The sequence below is a fragment of the Fulmarus glacialis genome, unplaced genomic scaffold, assembly GCF_000690835.1.
Source record: "Fulmarus glacialis isolate BGI_N327 unplaced genomic scaffold, ASM69083v1 scaffold37914, whole genome shotgun sequence".
Lineage (NCBI taxonomy): Eukaryota > Metazoa > Chordata > Aves > Procellariiformes > Procellariidae > Fulmarus > Fulmarus glacialis.
Genome location: NW_009208082.1, coordinates 16,461 through 33,130, shown reverse-complemented (window position 1 = coordinate 33,130; position 16,670 = coordinate 16,461). Strand labels below are relative to the sequence as shown.

Sequence of the window (16,670 nt, the reverse complement as noted above, 5' to 3'; positions counted from 1 at the left end):
TTAATTGCCTTTAAACTTTCCTGGAAAATACACAAAATAAATGAGATATAAGCCTGCTAAATCATCACTGAAATCCTTCACTCTTAAGGGGCCAGACTGTGCAACCATTACTAAGCTGCGAAGCCTGTGATATCAAAACTATTCAGTGATACAAAACCAATATTCAGATTTTGCTTATAAAGCCAAGGAGGTTGTTTAGAGGACAGTTTGACAAATCAAGTTCTGTTTATCTGTCTTCATGGATTTTGGGTTCACAGTTTTTAAGCGGAGGTATATTACTAGCAGTTCCCAATCTCCTATTTGGCTTCACAATAGAGGGAAAGATCCTGATTTATTTCTAAGAGTTTGTGCTCTAATGGCAACAGTCCCTTCAAACATACACAAGGATGAGAATCTAACATTTGATCTCCCAGGCAATCAGGTTAATCCACCCACACTGGAAAGTCTGGATCCAAAGTCTTCTCTTCAGGAAAAAAAAAACCCAAAAGCCAGAACAATAATGCAGGGAACCTGTCCTATGTATGTGGATTTTGCAACAAAATTCCCATGTCTGCCTTTGGAAAAATCTTGGTTAAATCCTGATTCATACTGGAAGCCAACTGCCAATAAATGCTTGCTCTAAGTGCCGCTATAATCCATGTGAAATCATTCACATGGCAGTTTGATCTCAAATGCTTAAGTTCATATGCAGAGGGACATTAGAAGGGGGAGGACCACTTCAAATACTCCGAGAGAGTATTCTGATGCTTTCACACGATTTCTACTCTCTCTAGAAGTGGTCTCTTCTTATCAAAGAGAGAACGGAATGAGAAGTTAAACAAATACAAACAAAATAAAAATGTAAACATTAAGTCTAGACCACCCAAAATATTCAAATGGAAGCTTATGAAAGTAAAATAGGGACATAAGTGACTTTCAGAGAAAATTATTCCAGTGTCCTTTTGTAAGATGTCTTTGCGATATTTATTACAGGAAATAACCTCCATGTGCTCCCTGAATCTACCAATGTTTATGCAGGACTAGCTGCAAATGTCTCTAACAGTCTTCCAATGAAAATTATAGCACAAGGCAGGCATTTTGTATTTGTTTATTTGCAGCTGGAAGGAAATGCCAAAGTTAATGTACGTGTTCTTTTACCAGTCAATACAAGATTTATTGATCACTGAGGTTTCATTGCGTTGTGCCAGCAGGGCCAATGCAGTGACAAAGCAGCAGCTCCCAGCTGCTTGGCTCCTGTGCGCAACGGCACATTGGGTGCGAATATTTCATTGTCTTGCTAAAGATAAAAATAAAATCAGACAAATGCACAAGATGCAATGACAGCTAAACAGACCATCTTAAGTCACCCTCCACCACCATTTCCTGGTAGACAGGAGGGCATTTATTTTGGCTACTCTTTCACTGTTTCCCTTCTCTGAGCCTGGGCCAAAATGAAAATGCATAGTGTTTTCCAAATGAAAGCTGTTAACATCGCTTCCTTCCACATGCTTGCTTAGTAGTGTTTTCAATTTTTCTATACACATCTTTTTTTGGCTCTAATTCCAGCGCAAGGAATTCCTGCTAGCTCAAGAGCTGCCTCACAGTCCCTTTGCGACAGACTCTGCCGACATCTGTGCCCGAATGGGAACGCACACCTCTGAGGAAGGGACCCGAAGGAGGTATTGCACCCTACGAAGACTTAGGAGACAACACACGCCCTAGGCTAGCCTTCAACTTCACTGTCTCCCTCTCATAAGACTTCCTTCTGCAGAAGTGAATAATAAAGGAAATGCTTGCAAATGTTGGGAAAGAGGGAGATTTATCACTCGACCTTTGCTATTTCTCCAGAACATTCCCTGTCTGAACAAATCGGTACAAGATGAAAAAATGACAAACAGATGGGGAGAGGAGCACGACAAACTCAGCTGGTGACGGCGTCCAGGGCCAGCCAGCTCCTGTGTTTTCTAAGCTGGGAACATTTTGTTGAAAACTGTCTCCATGGTCCGGAAAGAGGGAGATTTATCACTCGACCTTTGCTATTTCTCCAGAACATTCCCTGTCTGAACAAATCGGTACAAGATGAAAAAATGACAAACAGATGGGGAGAGGAGCACGACAAACTCAGCTGGTGACGGCGTCCAGGGCCAGCCAGCTCCTGTGTTTTCTAAGCTGGGAACATTTTGTTGAAAACTGTCTCCATGGTCCTTTTTGCGTCAAAATTTAGTTTGTGTCAACGTTTACACCGGAAGGGCTCATTTTGATGCCATTTTTCCCGTCTTTCTGCAGAGCTGCATTCCCTGGACCAGCACAGATCTCTCTGTCTCCAGCCAGGACCTCGCAGGGCTGCTCCAGACGATGTATCTGTGCATGAAGAAATCAGACAACTTCCACTGGCATTTTCTGCTCCTGAAGTTACAGCTGTGCATCTCCAACGCAGAAAGGCCATGCAGCGGGAATCTGGCCAGTGACAAAGTCAGAGTGGTTTTAAGACAATAAACATATGGGTAAAGTCAATAGGACTGGACAGATATAAACTGAGGGCAGAATTCTGCCCCAAATGTACCCAAAACATTTGGATCATTGCTTTACGCTGTAATCTGGAGACTGGCGCAATTTAGGAAAGGAAATCTTTCTGATGCGGAGAGCAGCAATTTTATACTCACTTGAACTTCCTCTTAAAATCACCTGGAAATGATTTAATAGAGTGAAGCACCTGCTAGCAATCCAATTTTTATACGGTTTTTGATTGTTCTTTTGTGCCGAGTTTGTCCTCATCTCAAGTAGCAAAGTCAGCTCTACCAATTTTTTTTTTAAATATTCCTACAAATAATAAATATGGTGACAAGTACAATATGTTCTTATTCACTATGGAAAATACTCAATGCAGACAATAATGCACTATAGGATATTATTTTTAGTAATTACTATTATTTAGCTTTATTGGGACACTTTCTACAAAACATATCAACCAACACACCAGTTCAACTCTGAGCAAAGGAAAAGCAGACAATTTTCTAACCTCATTCTTCTGTTAAATATTACTCTGATGCTGTCTAACATTGTTAAGAATTTTCCCCCTAATATCTATGTCTTCCACTCCTCTTTCTTCATTAATTACCTTTTCAAGGATTTAACCCTTACAAATAGTGAGGTAAATGTTGAGGCAGACATATCTGTTTCATGCATTAATCAGGAAAGCAGTATTAAAGGTATTTTTGCTGGGCATTAGGAGACATCTCCCTGGTCAGATCTGTTGTTTCGGGTTCTCTGCAAATGAAAGCAAATATGACTGCCCGGTTCAGTGTAGCGCCAGGGACAGCTAGTTCAACACTGAATGGATTCAGGGATACACCTTTTTTTTAGGGGGAAGGCTGAAAACTAGAAAGAAATCTGCCCACAAAACTATGCTGAATCTGCTCCATCCTAACATCTGTATACTGATAATTGTCCTCAGTTTTATCAGCAGAACCCACCTAGTTCATTGCAGCAGAAGTTTCATGTCACTACTGAGATACTGAAAAATTTCCCATGTGTCGAGATTAATATTGAAAGCTGCTAAATCCATCTACGTACCAAGGAGTTGAAAAGAAAGCGACCTACTACTTCTAAGGGGTACGCTGCTGAAACACATGCGGTTCTGTAGAAGCTAGCTGACTATAAAAATTCGGGTAAGTTAGTCTCCAAGTTTAGAAGACTGGGTAGGCATTCAACAGATTACAAATTTGAGTATTTGGAGTACTCAAGTGAAAATATCCAAGACATTTTTAAGAATTAATTTTTTTACAGTATCTTTAGGAAAAACACCTAAACTAGTATGTTTAAGTCCAGGGGCTTTCAAAGCTTTCATAAAAATGCTGTTTGTCGTAAAATATTTCCCAGCATAAAACAACAGACTATTAACACTATTGCAGACTATTAGCCTTCCATGGATTCCATTAGCTATTTTGGGTTTAACACACTTTTCTACACATTCCCTATGAACTGTGCAGTGAGCAGTGAGACCCTCCTGATTTTCAGCATTTAGCCAAGTTGGGATTGTGGTCTCCTTAGTGTCCTCTTCTAGTCAACAGCAGGGCAGAGCCTGAGTTAGCCGAGCCTATCCTACACCTGAAGGACCTGCAGCCCTCCACTGCCTACAGCAAACTGAAAGGTCCCAAGGCAAATCCATACAAGTGCCTAAATAAAGGCCCAAACTCAGACCCCGAGCAGAAACAGACTGCAGATTAGCTCTGGTTCTGATCAGATTCTGGTACATGCAAACAATTAAAGTATTGAATTTTCATGAGGTTTTAATCCCCAATATCACAGTTGAGCAAATGAAAAGAGTGTTTTTCCCCTAGCGTGTTTTTTCTAGGGTTAAAGTCATAATGTTGGTTCTAAGGGGACTGAAATGATTTAAACAATGTCATCGTTTTTAGAGGTTTATGCTGCACCCAAGAGAAATTACAGATTTGCATAAGAAAGTCATTAATTTTGCAAAAGCACAGGATAATATTGTATTTCTTTGACATAAGAGGACTTAATTCTAAATTTACTTGCACTGTTTTGGTTGGTTTTACATTGGTTTAATTTAACAGCTTTAACTCATGTTAATACATTTTATAGTAATTAAAACTATATGCAGCAAAAGACAATGAAGCTTAAAGTTAAATCTTTATCTCTAACAGCATTAGGGCTTATGGCTCATTGAACTTTCTCCAAATATATAATCAAGCTTCCAAGTCTAAGAGAGCATAATCCCAAAATTAACAAATGCACTTCAAGCTTAGCTTTAAACCTCAAACTAAACAGTGTAATCAAAACATTGTGCTGTTAGCAAATTCCTTCCCAAAGTCTAAAAACAACGAAACACTGAAATTTCAATTACTCGCATCTTTCAACTTAAACAGTGAAGGCAGCTTTCCACTCTCTGTCTGAACAAAAGCATTCAAGGGTGCACTTTCAGTGTGTCAGATGGAGATGATGGTGCCCACTTCTTCTTCCATTAGCAGACCCCTGGTGCTATGAAGAGGTGTACATAAACCTGCAGGCTCCACTTTCCAGCAAAACCACGGAGGCGACAGGAATGCGTTCACTCAGAACCCAGCAAAATCCCTTCCCCATCCACCGAGCACATGAGAGAGAAGAGATGGGGAGAAGAGAGAAGGGCTCAGATAACGACTGTGTTCGAAAAATAGATACTGGAGAAGTTTCATGGTAACGCTACAGCAGAGTTTACATAATGGCCATCACGCATCTTCAGCCTTCATGTCCTGCCTCCCAGTGCAATCAACATCAGATGGCTTCTCACTAAATACGGGGAATTCTGATTCAAACACAAAGTGCAACGTAAGTTCACAAGCAGGCTTTCAGCCTGGGAATTCTTTTCATTATATCAATATCTTCTAGATTGTAACCATACTTCAAGCACTGAAAACCAATAGTTCTTTCTGTCTGTTTTAACAACAACAATTCTTTTTTAAAAATGAATGTGTTTTTCTGGAGAATGATTTTTTGACCTTTACAGCTCAGGGTAGTTAAAGAAGCAATTCTCCCTTCTCATCCAGGAACCTCAACTAAAACCTGTCATCAAGGGTTCACCCAAAGGATTAAACTTCCAAAGACTGAATTTTGCATTCACTGTAAGGGGAAACACAGGGGCAAGCACATGAAAATAAACAGCTTTGTATGCAGACATTAGCTTACACAAGCATATGAACAGTCAGGCACGAATACTTGTTTGTGCATGCAGATACAACCACCTCCTCCTGACCCTTCATATGCGCCTTATAAAAGCAACTTGATTGGCAACTTTTCACAGTTCAGTTGTATTACTGCAAATTTTAGAGAGTTGAACATAAAAGAAGAAAAAAAATAACCACCAACACCCCACCCCCCCAAAAAAAATATAAACAGAAAGGCTAACATTTCATGTAAACTTGATTAGCATTAGAATAATGAAGCAAGTCTGAGTCCTGCCATCTCAAGACCCAAAAGACTTTTGTCAGGTAAAACTGCCCAACATACTGGGTTTGCAATCCCCAGATTATTTCCTGTAGCAGCCCAGGGTACTCCTGTTCAGGGGAACTGCTCTGCCACACACTTTTCTCAGCATGGTTCGGCAGCGTTTGATGACAGGAGAAACTTAGAACTTCACTTACCCAGGCCTTTATTAGAGGTAACAGATCAAATGAGACCTTATTTTCTTCAATCAGAAGGTACAACTTATTGGTGATTTTATAACAGATTAGATTACTTCTGGTTTTGTCTTTAAATTTTCATGGTAATTCAACACACATCGAGAGGAAAACTAAGCGTACTATACACAGTAAGGAAATAAATCATGAGGAGAATCTATACGCAGTTTAATAGTGCTGTTTTGTTTAAAAAGAGCTGTAGTGCAGAAACACTGAAATTCAGACTCCACTGGCAAACTTGCCTCATAAACTCCACCGTGTAGTACTGGATGGGAGAACTTCCTTCGCTCACTCCAGGCTTCCAGGATAACGCAACTTCTGAATCAGAAACCACCACAATCTGGGGCTGATAGGGTGGTGCAGGGGGCATGCACTTATCTAAGCCAGAAGAAATGTAGAGGAACAGCATCAGAGAAGCGGACAGGCTAACACACACTTAAACCCAACACCTGCAGGCTTGGGAATCAAATTTAGAGGCTTCTCCCTTTACCTGTTACCCCTCTAAAACCCCATACTTGTGGAAAAGTAATAGTAAAACATTATGATACTGCACATGACAGAGATTTAGGTGTGAGTGACCTGTTGTGTTACAGACATGCGCCCTGCCAGTTTTGTAACAGAAAGCCACGTAGGCAGCGTTACCTTGGGATAAGGTTGTCACGTCTCTGGGCATGCTGGGTCGTCCTTTCCCTGCCCAGCCGTACGCTCCAACGCTAACGCGGTGTGGAGTACCTGGCTTTAGATCACCGATAACAACCTCCTACCAGAGTCAAGAGAAGACAAGACAAGAACATTGTGAAAGCTCTTCCATGCAACTGGGGACAGCGCTGTGAGCTGGGATTCCAGGATCTTACATGGCATTTTCCATGTAACCTCCTAGGAGGATTGTCCCCAGCCCAGCCCAGCTCAGAAGCAACAAAAACAAACAGCACCACGTGTTTCCTCTCAAGCTGCAGCTTTGCCCCGGGGGAATCCACAGGGATGACCTGGACCCATTTCTCAGCATAATTCACAAGGTTGCAGATTGTTTGCATTCACTGTCTGGCTTTTTTGCTGGTGAAGTCAAAGTCACATACTATTCCCTCCCTGAGCCAACTGCTGGCATTCAGTATCAGTCTGGTGCATTTCCTTTTTTTTTTGTTTTGTTTTGTTTGTTTGTTGGTTTGTTTGCTTTGGTTTTGTTTTTCTTTTACATCCAGAGACTGTAGAAGCTCCTGAGAATGAAGCAAGTTGCTGCGGTGTGAACTGATGATCTTCAATTTCTCACAGAGCAGAGACCATTCCCATCGCCTCTCACAATTTTCCTAGCCTAGCTATCAGCCTTGACCTGAAGCAAGCATTTCCCGTATTTGTCCTTCTGCCATAAACACAGAAAGATTAACCCACAGACAACTATTGTAAGGGAGGCGATGCTAACCTCCACGTGAAGAGCTTGTGCTGCTGAATACTGTTCAGAGGAACCTGCTCAAATCTCCCACAAATTAGCAAATGTCACCAAAAAATTACATTTTATCACTGGCTGGCGCACGTAGCATGGATCAGCTTCAGACATTTAGATCTGGTCTTTAATGGAGCACGTGTAAGCGTGATTAGAAATTCAGTATTCTTTACCTGCAGCCTATCTGTAGAGAGATGCAAATCTCAGATTTACAAATTTTGACAGTATACACAAGTAAACAGAAATACTAGGTTCTACACCACAGACTATTTTGTTGTGAAGAAAAGCACTTATAAAAAACTCTTCTAGAGAGATTTTTCTTTGTTTTTCACTCTCTGACATTAAAAACATTATTCACAGTGCACGTGAAAATGCAGAGATGTCCTTTCTCTTCACACTGGAGCAGACTTTAAATCTGCGTTTCCAGTTGCAGTAAAATAGTAAACAATCCCAAAATTTTATTAACTGCTGAATTTCCTTATGGCAGTCTTTTGGACAAAGCCTCCCTCTCTATTCTTTGGGGAACTTATGTTATTACTACAACATTGTTCGGCAACACCCTGCCATCTGTCATTTCTCTAGCTGCGGTTTTGGAGCTCCATCACCGATTTCCTATTAACACAGACCACCTGACCATTATCCTGTTTTTCCATCATTCACCCTTGATCTGCTTGAATGATTTGGATTCATCTGAGGGAGATGATAACAATGCTGGAAGAGTAACTGCCCAGAGAGAGGCAGCAAGAACACTCACACCAAAAGATTTATCTGGGTCTTTCAGTCTCGTAGCTGAAGTGACTGAGACCTTTCAAAATGTGATCTGGAAAGCCAATTGCTGAAAACCCAGCACCTCCTCCCGATGACAATACTGATGATCCTGTTCCTGCCATTCCATCCTCCATAACATACATACTGTCTGTCTGTATTAAAACTGTGTGCATTTGTTCCTGCTGGCATCCCTCTTTATTACATTCATTCTTATGAGAAAAAATCCTTCATTATGTGTCTTAGTGCTTTCACACTGTTCAGGAACTTGGCCTCTGCAGACAGTGGGATATTGATGTACTTGCCTCATATTATTACCTCCAGACTCAAGTCTACAATAAACTAAACAGAACAAATCTTACTGACTGCAAGGCCAATCAAGATCAAAGTCCTAATATCTACTTAGATATTTAAATTCAACATGTGTACCCTCAAAACCTCTTTCTGCTGGCAATATCCTCTCCATGAACACAACTGTTGGACATACAGTGGGTATCTTTGAGATCAAGTATCTTCTAATCTTCTAGGATCAAGACATTAGTGAATAGGTAATGATTCAGGACATCATCAAGCTATCTTAACCCCTAGCAATCTCAGGGAATACCTACCTCACACCAGGACACTTTCAAATGAGGTTCTGGAGAACTTCAACACATTTTCTTGTACCCCACTGTCCAAGAGCCTGGGAGTACATATTTCATCTCTTTTTTTTCTTGTATTTAGAAGGGTCTTAAACTCAAGTTTTCTCCATCCCAGAAGAGACACAGTGGCCTCACAGATAAGGAATTTAGGTGGGATGTGGAAGAGTTAGCTTCCCATCATTTTTGTAGTCTTTCTCTCCACTCAGATTGCCTCTATATTTTGAAGCATGATACCCCAAAGTGGACATCACACTGCCAATGAGGCTTTACTAGGCACCAATCTCACTTTCGTGTCTTACACAACACTCTTGCTAAAACCCTGCAAAATGACATTCGGTATTTTCATTACAATCTCACATTCTTGAAGAGGGCGAAGCAATGCCTTTTCTGTGGTAGAGGAGTCAGGTGTACGTAGAAACCGTATATCCCTCCCTGCCTTGCCACACAGCTTGCCCTCCCTCCAAGTATGTTGAAACTCTTTGTGAGGCTGCGCAGTAAGCCGCCTAACAGAAACCTGGATTACAAATTATTTTCCAAAGAAAACCTGTTTTCTGTTTTGTTTGGTTTGGTTTTAATCCAAAAAACCATCAAACCCTGGAATATAACGCAGCTGCAGAAATTGAGCTGGGTTTAATGACACTTGATCCCCTGACAACTCCTTCCCTGCACTACTGGTCTCAGCTGGTCACTCCCCATTTTGTACTGGTGTGTTTGGTGATTTGATAGGGAGCACTATTGCTCTCCAGGGCTCTGTGCCTGACCTAAAACCTCCCACCCTTAAAGCCTGCTAATTTGTCTTGCTTTTTTTTTTTTTAAAATATTTGTGCTCAACTTCATGAATATTATGCCCAGTAGAACAACTGCCTTATTAAATTAAATCTGCACTTCTCCCGGCTGCTCTCACTTACGTGTTCTCTATTATAAGATGACATAATACAGCCCTACTACATTATCCACTTCGCTAACGCACAGGCACATGTACATATGCACACTCAGGAACAGGCGACCCAGTTCAGCTCTTGCTATGACAGTTTCGCGTGGCCCAGAGAAGCCTCTGGGAAAGCAGCGGGGTTGTACCCGGCACCAGGAGAGGAGGCTTCGTGACGGAAACACGAACTGTGCAGACCTAACCACAAAACTATTGCAGATTTCTGTTGAGTTTGGTATGAATATAACAGAAAGCATTTCAGCGAGAACACCACTTCCTGAGGATTAATGGCAGCTGGGAGCTGATTAATCCCAGTCAGTCATACTTCTCCACAAGTACCCCTCAGAAGTGTTATTTTTATCAAGCAGAAAAAAAGGGCCCAGCATGGAACCTCAACTCTGAAATGCCGTAATCCAGACTCAGCTCAGCTGGGATTGAATCAGATAGTCCTGGTTCAAGTGCATCCTGAGGTCTCATCCAGACATCAGCCTCCTACAGTCCAGCCAAACTCCCCTTAATTCAGACCATGAAAGCTGTGTGAGATCCACCAACTTTGTGGGATTTCTCCATTCCTAGAACAAATCTCAGAGAAAAAAAGTTTGCAAGAGGTTGTTGATGTTAGGGATTTCAGTTAAACACTGAAATCGCTGCCCTTATCCTACCCAACCCCAAGCACCATCCGCTTGCTCCCCCCCTCACAAAAAGCCCAATCTGTTTACTGCTCATAGGAAGCAGAGTGGACCGAGCGCACGACTGGAAATAATCAGTCTGAATAATTCACCAGCTGCAAAGCCATTAAGAGGGCTGGTGTTTCTTTCAAATCTGTTTTATACTAGTTGTTAGTCTCTCACTACTTCCTCCTGGGCGTTCCGTGGCTGGCCGCCTCCCGCGCTCCTCCTCCTCAGCTCTCGCTGGACTGGCTCAGGTTTTTTCCTCTCCACCACCTCTCCCACTGCTGGACTGCTTTATTCTTCCCTGTCACTCCCTGTCACTCTGTGACACTCTGTGTCTGACTACCCAGCCGTCCCTGTCCCCTGTAAGTCCTCACTGCCTGGATATAGCTCATTTTTTTACACAAATTTCCTCCAGCAAAACAAGACAACCATAAATACTTTTGATACCGATAGGAAAGTTTATCCATTGCTAAAAAGGGAGCTGCTACACCTACACATGTCCACCTTCTTCACCTTTGGATTTTGAGCTTTAGCTACTATTTGCCACATTTTGACTACAAAAGATCCTGTATAAGTGCTAAGTAGAATCAACATTTGAGATCAACTTTTGTGTGTAAATCTGTGGAAAGACCACGTCAGGAATGTTCAATTTCATTTTAAATCACAGCTGTGACCATGTTTCACGTGAAGCAATACTTACAAAAATTGCTTGTCCTTCAAGCTGTCCCTGGGGAAAAGTGAAATAGGACTTGTTAATGAAGTAACATACTAAAAAGTGATGGCAAAACCACATAAACAACAGGTCAGAGAATTAAAACAAGGCCAATGCTGCAGCATATAGTAGTCTATATGGCTGTTATTCATCTGTGTGAGTACTGGGATACAGATTCTGTTCTCCCAGTAAGAATTACTACTGTCAGGATTAAGATTAAAAAACCAATGCACTGTTTGATCTTTGTTGGCACTACTAGGAAGAATGTTTTTTTCAGGAAAAAAAGCAAGTGAGAAACACAGAGATAAAGATCAGAAGGGAGAAAATAATGCATAAATAAAGAAATAATATATCACGGCAATGGGATTCTTTCATTTGCCATGATCCCAGGAACCTGCAGGACTCGGAACGGACAACGAGAGTGATGGAAAACTGCAGGAAATTTGAGCATCTCTCTCACTGATGCTTCTCACGGTGAAGGTTTCTGAGCACTGCCCAGAAGGGATCAGGAAATATCAGGGAATGCATATTGCTGAACATCAGGTAGGGAGGCTGAAGAAACAGTGGTCAGGAAATAAAGGAGAACAAAGACAAGTAGAAGAGAAAGGAGCAAAAAATTGAATTGTGAAGAAAGATCACCAAATAAAGATTGGAAAGCCTGCAATGCTCCTCTGTGTGCACACATAAGCCTTTGATTTCTGTGCTGGTAACATTGCTGTCTTGTGGACAGACTGCCCTTTGCAGATCGTGGTATGAAGTGCTCCCCTCACAGCACCCAACCTGCAACACTCCTTCACTCTCCGCCCGAGCAGAGGCTGGAATATCTCTGTTTCTGCCTTGCTGAACTCAAAAGCAGCTTCTCCGCACTGAGGAAGCACTGGCATGTTTGGAGAATACCCTTTAAAAGCAGACAGTATTAAAACCATCCAGAAGCACGGAGGAATTGCTTTCATCGCGGCACTAATTGCTCAGCCGTGCAGCAGAAGAGGATGGGCGGTGTTCATTTGTGAATGGAAAAGGAAGGGGAAAGTGGACAGAAAAAGGGAAGGAGGGAAGAGAAGGGGAAAGTGAAATAAAGCAAAGTAAGAAAACGAAGGAGTGATAAAAAGAAAAACAGAACTAAAGGAAAGGGGCAAAATGGTAAGCAAGGAGAAAAAGTAATGCTTTCAAGAACAAAAAAAACAGAAGTTGAGGGAATCTTCTAGGAGATGGACTTGCACAACTGCAACTAAAGCAGCATTATTAAATTTTAAATTCCATATTTCAAGAGGCCACAGTCTCACACAGAGACAAAAACAAAAATACACTGAAAACTGTGTCCTTTAACTCACACACTTACCTGTGTCAGACACTGCAATACACATACACTGATATAGCAACCCTGATTGTGCACAGAGTCGTGCAATTCCCCTTCTATGTGTGGAAGTGCACAGAAAATGCATATTCAAAATTAAAAGTTCTATTTCAGTAGACGCCAAAGGTCAGTACTAGGAAGACGCAAGCAAGTCCCCATAGTTTTACATGATAAATTAGTCAGACAACAAGGAGCAAAAGTGTATCACACTGACTGGATTACAGAAAAACACTGTGATTTCCTTTTGCTCAATACCCAGAGCAGATCTGGGGCTTGGATCCTCAGCATAATTCACAAACTAGCAGCAAGTAGACAGTTGCAAGTTCCTACTTGCAAGCTCCACTTCAGTGCTCTGACTGTTGATGAAAAGAAATACTCACCATGCTAACCATATCCAAACTCAGGGGAACATCGTGTGAGAGCTGTTTAACTGCTTTGTCATCTTCAACCTCTGAGTAAAACACCTTGGGAAGAAGACACAGTCACGCCGGTTAAAGCAATAACGCAATGCTTCAGAATGACTTAAAAACAAGTGCATTGTTATCACATTGTGAACAGCATTTGAGCCTATGATCCCCTACCTTTTCAAAAACATGAAAAGCTAATGCCCTTTAACATTCCCTTCATATTTGCTAGAAGTTCTCAGTATGACCAAAGGACACCATCTTACAGTGTATACGCTGAACTGAGGTGAAACTCAGCCTAGCTTTCAGGGCAGACTTGAACTGACAACTTTAATTGTGCATCATTTGGCCATGGTCATCTTGGACAGCTGAAGATCTGTGGGACTGGTCTGCACAAGTTAGGCATTTTACTTCATATAAGGAAGATATTGACATTATGTGATTATGTCATTATAAAAATTGCTGTATCATAAGTGCCTCTCCATGCCTGTTGCCATGTACTGGAGACTAATGAGCCAGGGAAAGTCTGATTTCCTGTGCACAGAGATGCCAGAGGGTCAAAAGCTAACATGAAGGGAAGATGGTTTGGGTATAGCACTCTCAATGCTGTTTGTCACTGGTTTTACCACCATGCCACATGCTCAAGGCTTAAATATAAACTGGGGCTTGGATGCTTGATATACTGCATGAACAGTGAAAACTATTTATGATTTGTGACTATTAAATATTGCAACTGTTTGAAAAATATCATGACCTATAGAAAAGCCACTTACTCACTGCACCTCTGTTTTCACACAGAAGAGTGGACCCAACTACACACAGAGCCTGGCTGAGGCAGGTTCTGGCCACAGCAAGTGCTTCTCCATGTCCTAGACGACAAGCGCTTTCATAACAATAAAAACAACCCTGCAGCTGGGCTCTGTTAGTGTCATTTACAAGACCATGGGATGAAGGGGCATGCGTACCCGAAACACCTATTTCAGGGAATTGTCTCACTCTTTTAGCATACATCAATAATAAAGGTTGTCAGAAGTTTTCTGCTTCCCACCTTTTTACATAAAACTGAATTTTGGATTTTCTTTTTCTGGAAATTTCAAATCCTTCCACAAAAAATGCTAACAAAAACAGCTGCTATTTGTTTTTTGTTAAAGGGGAAACCAACCAATTCTAGTCGATATCCCACATCTTTCATGTTAATTCTCTGCTGACTAACTTCCATTTTGAGACCGAGTTTCTTTGCCGTGGAACACCTGTTAAAGCAACACCTAATAAACATGAATAAATGGCAGATTAGTGCTCATTGTTTTTCTGCTTGCACACTAAACACAGTACCCAGTTTAGGCTAGCCATTCCACTTTGCCCAACAGGCAGAAGTTAACGTAGCAGAGGCTTGGAGAGGGAGCAGAGCTTCCCCTGGGCTGGGGGGTAAATTGCTGGGTAACACAGGAAAATCACCCCATTTCTTTAAGGGAAATTCACCATAGAGGTAAGAGGGAATAAAAAAAAGTCTCTTCTGATATTTAAGGCTGTTGCTGGGCTCCCAGGGATGCTATGCAGTACACTGTCTATCAGGGGAAAAGACACCACGAAACTGTCCTTCCCCTGTACCTGCTGCCACTCTGGGAATGTTTAGAGGTGTAGTTTGGAAAAGCTGTTTGTGCTAAAGCAATCCTCAGGCTGGAAGTACGAGTCAAAGGGTCTGAACAGCCCTGAAATACCATGGATCTCCCTTGCACATTGTAATATGGAACTGCTCTGCTCCACTGTTTTATCAGCTGCAGAGAGCACCAAGATCCTTGCATGAAAACCAGAATAAAAAAGCAATCTATACCCACTACAAGCCCTTGGCATCCAACCCAAATTCCCACCATAGCCTGCTTCTGAAACATGAACCACTTGTTTCTTAAAGTTACAGCTCAATCCATTCAAGCCCACTGCCCCTTGACCAGGTTCTGGGCAATGGCACAATTTGTTATAAGAGTGGGCTCTCCTGCTTGCTTCGCTGTGCTGCGTGCGTAGTCTGAGACCATGTAGGGTATTGCAGTCCTCTACCAGCAGCATAGAGGATCACTTACCGTATATCCTGTGATGGTGCTCGCATGCTGCTTTGGCATCCTCCATTGCACGCTGAACGCTGTGCAGTTCAGTGAATCCAGCAGTATATCAAGAGGAGGCCCCAGCCTATCTGCTCAAAGCAAAATGACATTGTGTAAGAAGCCATAGGACATAAAACCTCTCCTTTAGCCACCTGGCAGGTATGGCTTTGAAGAAGAATAGATGTGTGCTGCCCTCATTCCAAACTGTCAAACATTGGCCACCACTCAGATTTTACTTGGCTGCACCTTTTCCCTCTCCACCTCTGCCCTCCAAGGCAGCAGTGGGATACCGGGAGAGAGGGGGCGAAGCGGGACATCCCCTCTCTCAGTGGCAAGGAGCTGTTGATCAGCTCAGGACACCTCATGGACACCTTCAGCCTCCCCCTCACTGCCCCCCCAGGCTTCATGTCCAACAGCCACATCCTGGTGTGAGGAAAACCAAACCAAACCCAAAACATGCCTCCTCTTCAGCTCTTTGCTGCTTTGGCACAGGCCAAGAGACCCCCTTCATGGGCCACCGAGAGGTCTCCCGATCACCACCGGCCTCTGCAACCTCAATTCCTTCGTGACAGCTACGGATGGGAAGGGCAATGATTTAAGTAAGAAGAAGCAAGTTTGCCCTGTGCAAGAAGAGCACAAAGGACCCCTCAGTTCCCGCCTGTCCCTCTCCAGACGCAGGTTACAGCGGTGGGATCTCTTGCCATCACACTTTCAGTGCTGCCACGATCAACCCCGTCTCTCACCAGCTGCAGTGGGAGGAGGGCATTTTTATATGGCTATACTGGTCTCACAGCACCCATCCATCTCCTTCTCTTCCCATGGTACAGGTTGGTGCTTCAGTAAAATAGCTAATTCAATTACTGCAAAAAAAAAAAAGACTGGAGAAGAAGGAAACCCTGAGCTCCATGTCTCTAGTAACATGTTAGCAACTGCATTTACTGTGTGAGAAAGGGCAGGCAGAGGAGCGTGTCTGCTCTGTAACCCGAGCAAGATTTTTAACACTTCTCCAAACCACCATCGTCCGTGCTCTTGAAACCAAACATACCTAACAAACAACTGTAATAGATAGCTAATTCAGACACTTAACAACAACTTCATTTTTTTAAAGGTGACAGTTTTATTATACTTAGTTTTTTGCATGCCCTTACCTATGACAATTTTAAGTAAAGGCTAAGTAGTAAAGGCTAAAACCCTTTTTTTTCCCTTTTTTCCCACTAGCTCCGACAAAATATCAAGCGAAAGCAAGCTTCTGTAAAGGCCATTTTTAGATGTGAAGCAAGCCTACACCAGATTTACACTTGTTACTTCAACATATTTGATTTGAAGCTAAATACAAAACTTAACAGCTTACAAACTCTGCATAGTATCGATCAGCATCAATACCCAAGTAGTTAAAACAAGAGCAGAACTGATATTCTGGTCCTCTTCAAACAGACCCTGCATTTTCCCTCCGCTAGGAAACTTTTTGGCTTATGTTTCTTGATTTGAGTGAGCAAGTGTGGC

General features: G+C 42.2%; 1 protein-coding gene across 1 annotated transcript in view; it reads right to left on the bottom strand.

The window, feature by feature from the left end:
- LOC104075754 (pikachurin-like) overlaps positions 1-15,248 on the bottom strand; it is a gene marked incomplete at its 3' end in the record, with an annotated part of 47,698 nt that extends 32,450 nt beyond the window's left edge. The window contains exons 1-5 of the mRNA XM_009576364.1: positions 15,147-15,248; positions 13,048-13,131; positions 11,302-11,328; positions 6,798-6,915; positions 6,398-6,533 (exon numbers count right to left, since the gene is read on the bottom strand). Coding sequence (XP_009574659.1) covers positions 6,398-6,533; positions 6,798-6,915; positions 11,302-11,328; positions 13,048-13,131; positions 15,147-15,185 — 404 coding nt within the window. The remainder of the gene's footprint in view (positions 1-6,397; positions 6,534-6,797; positions 6,916-11,301; positions 11,329-13,047; positions 13,132-15,146) is intronic.
- Positions 15,249-16,670: the final 1,422 nt, after the last annotated feature.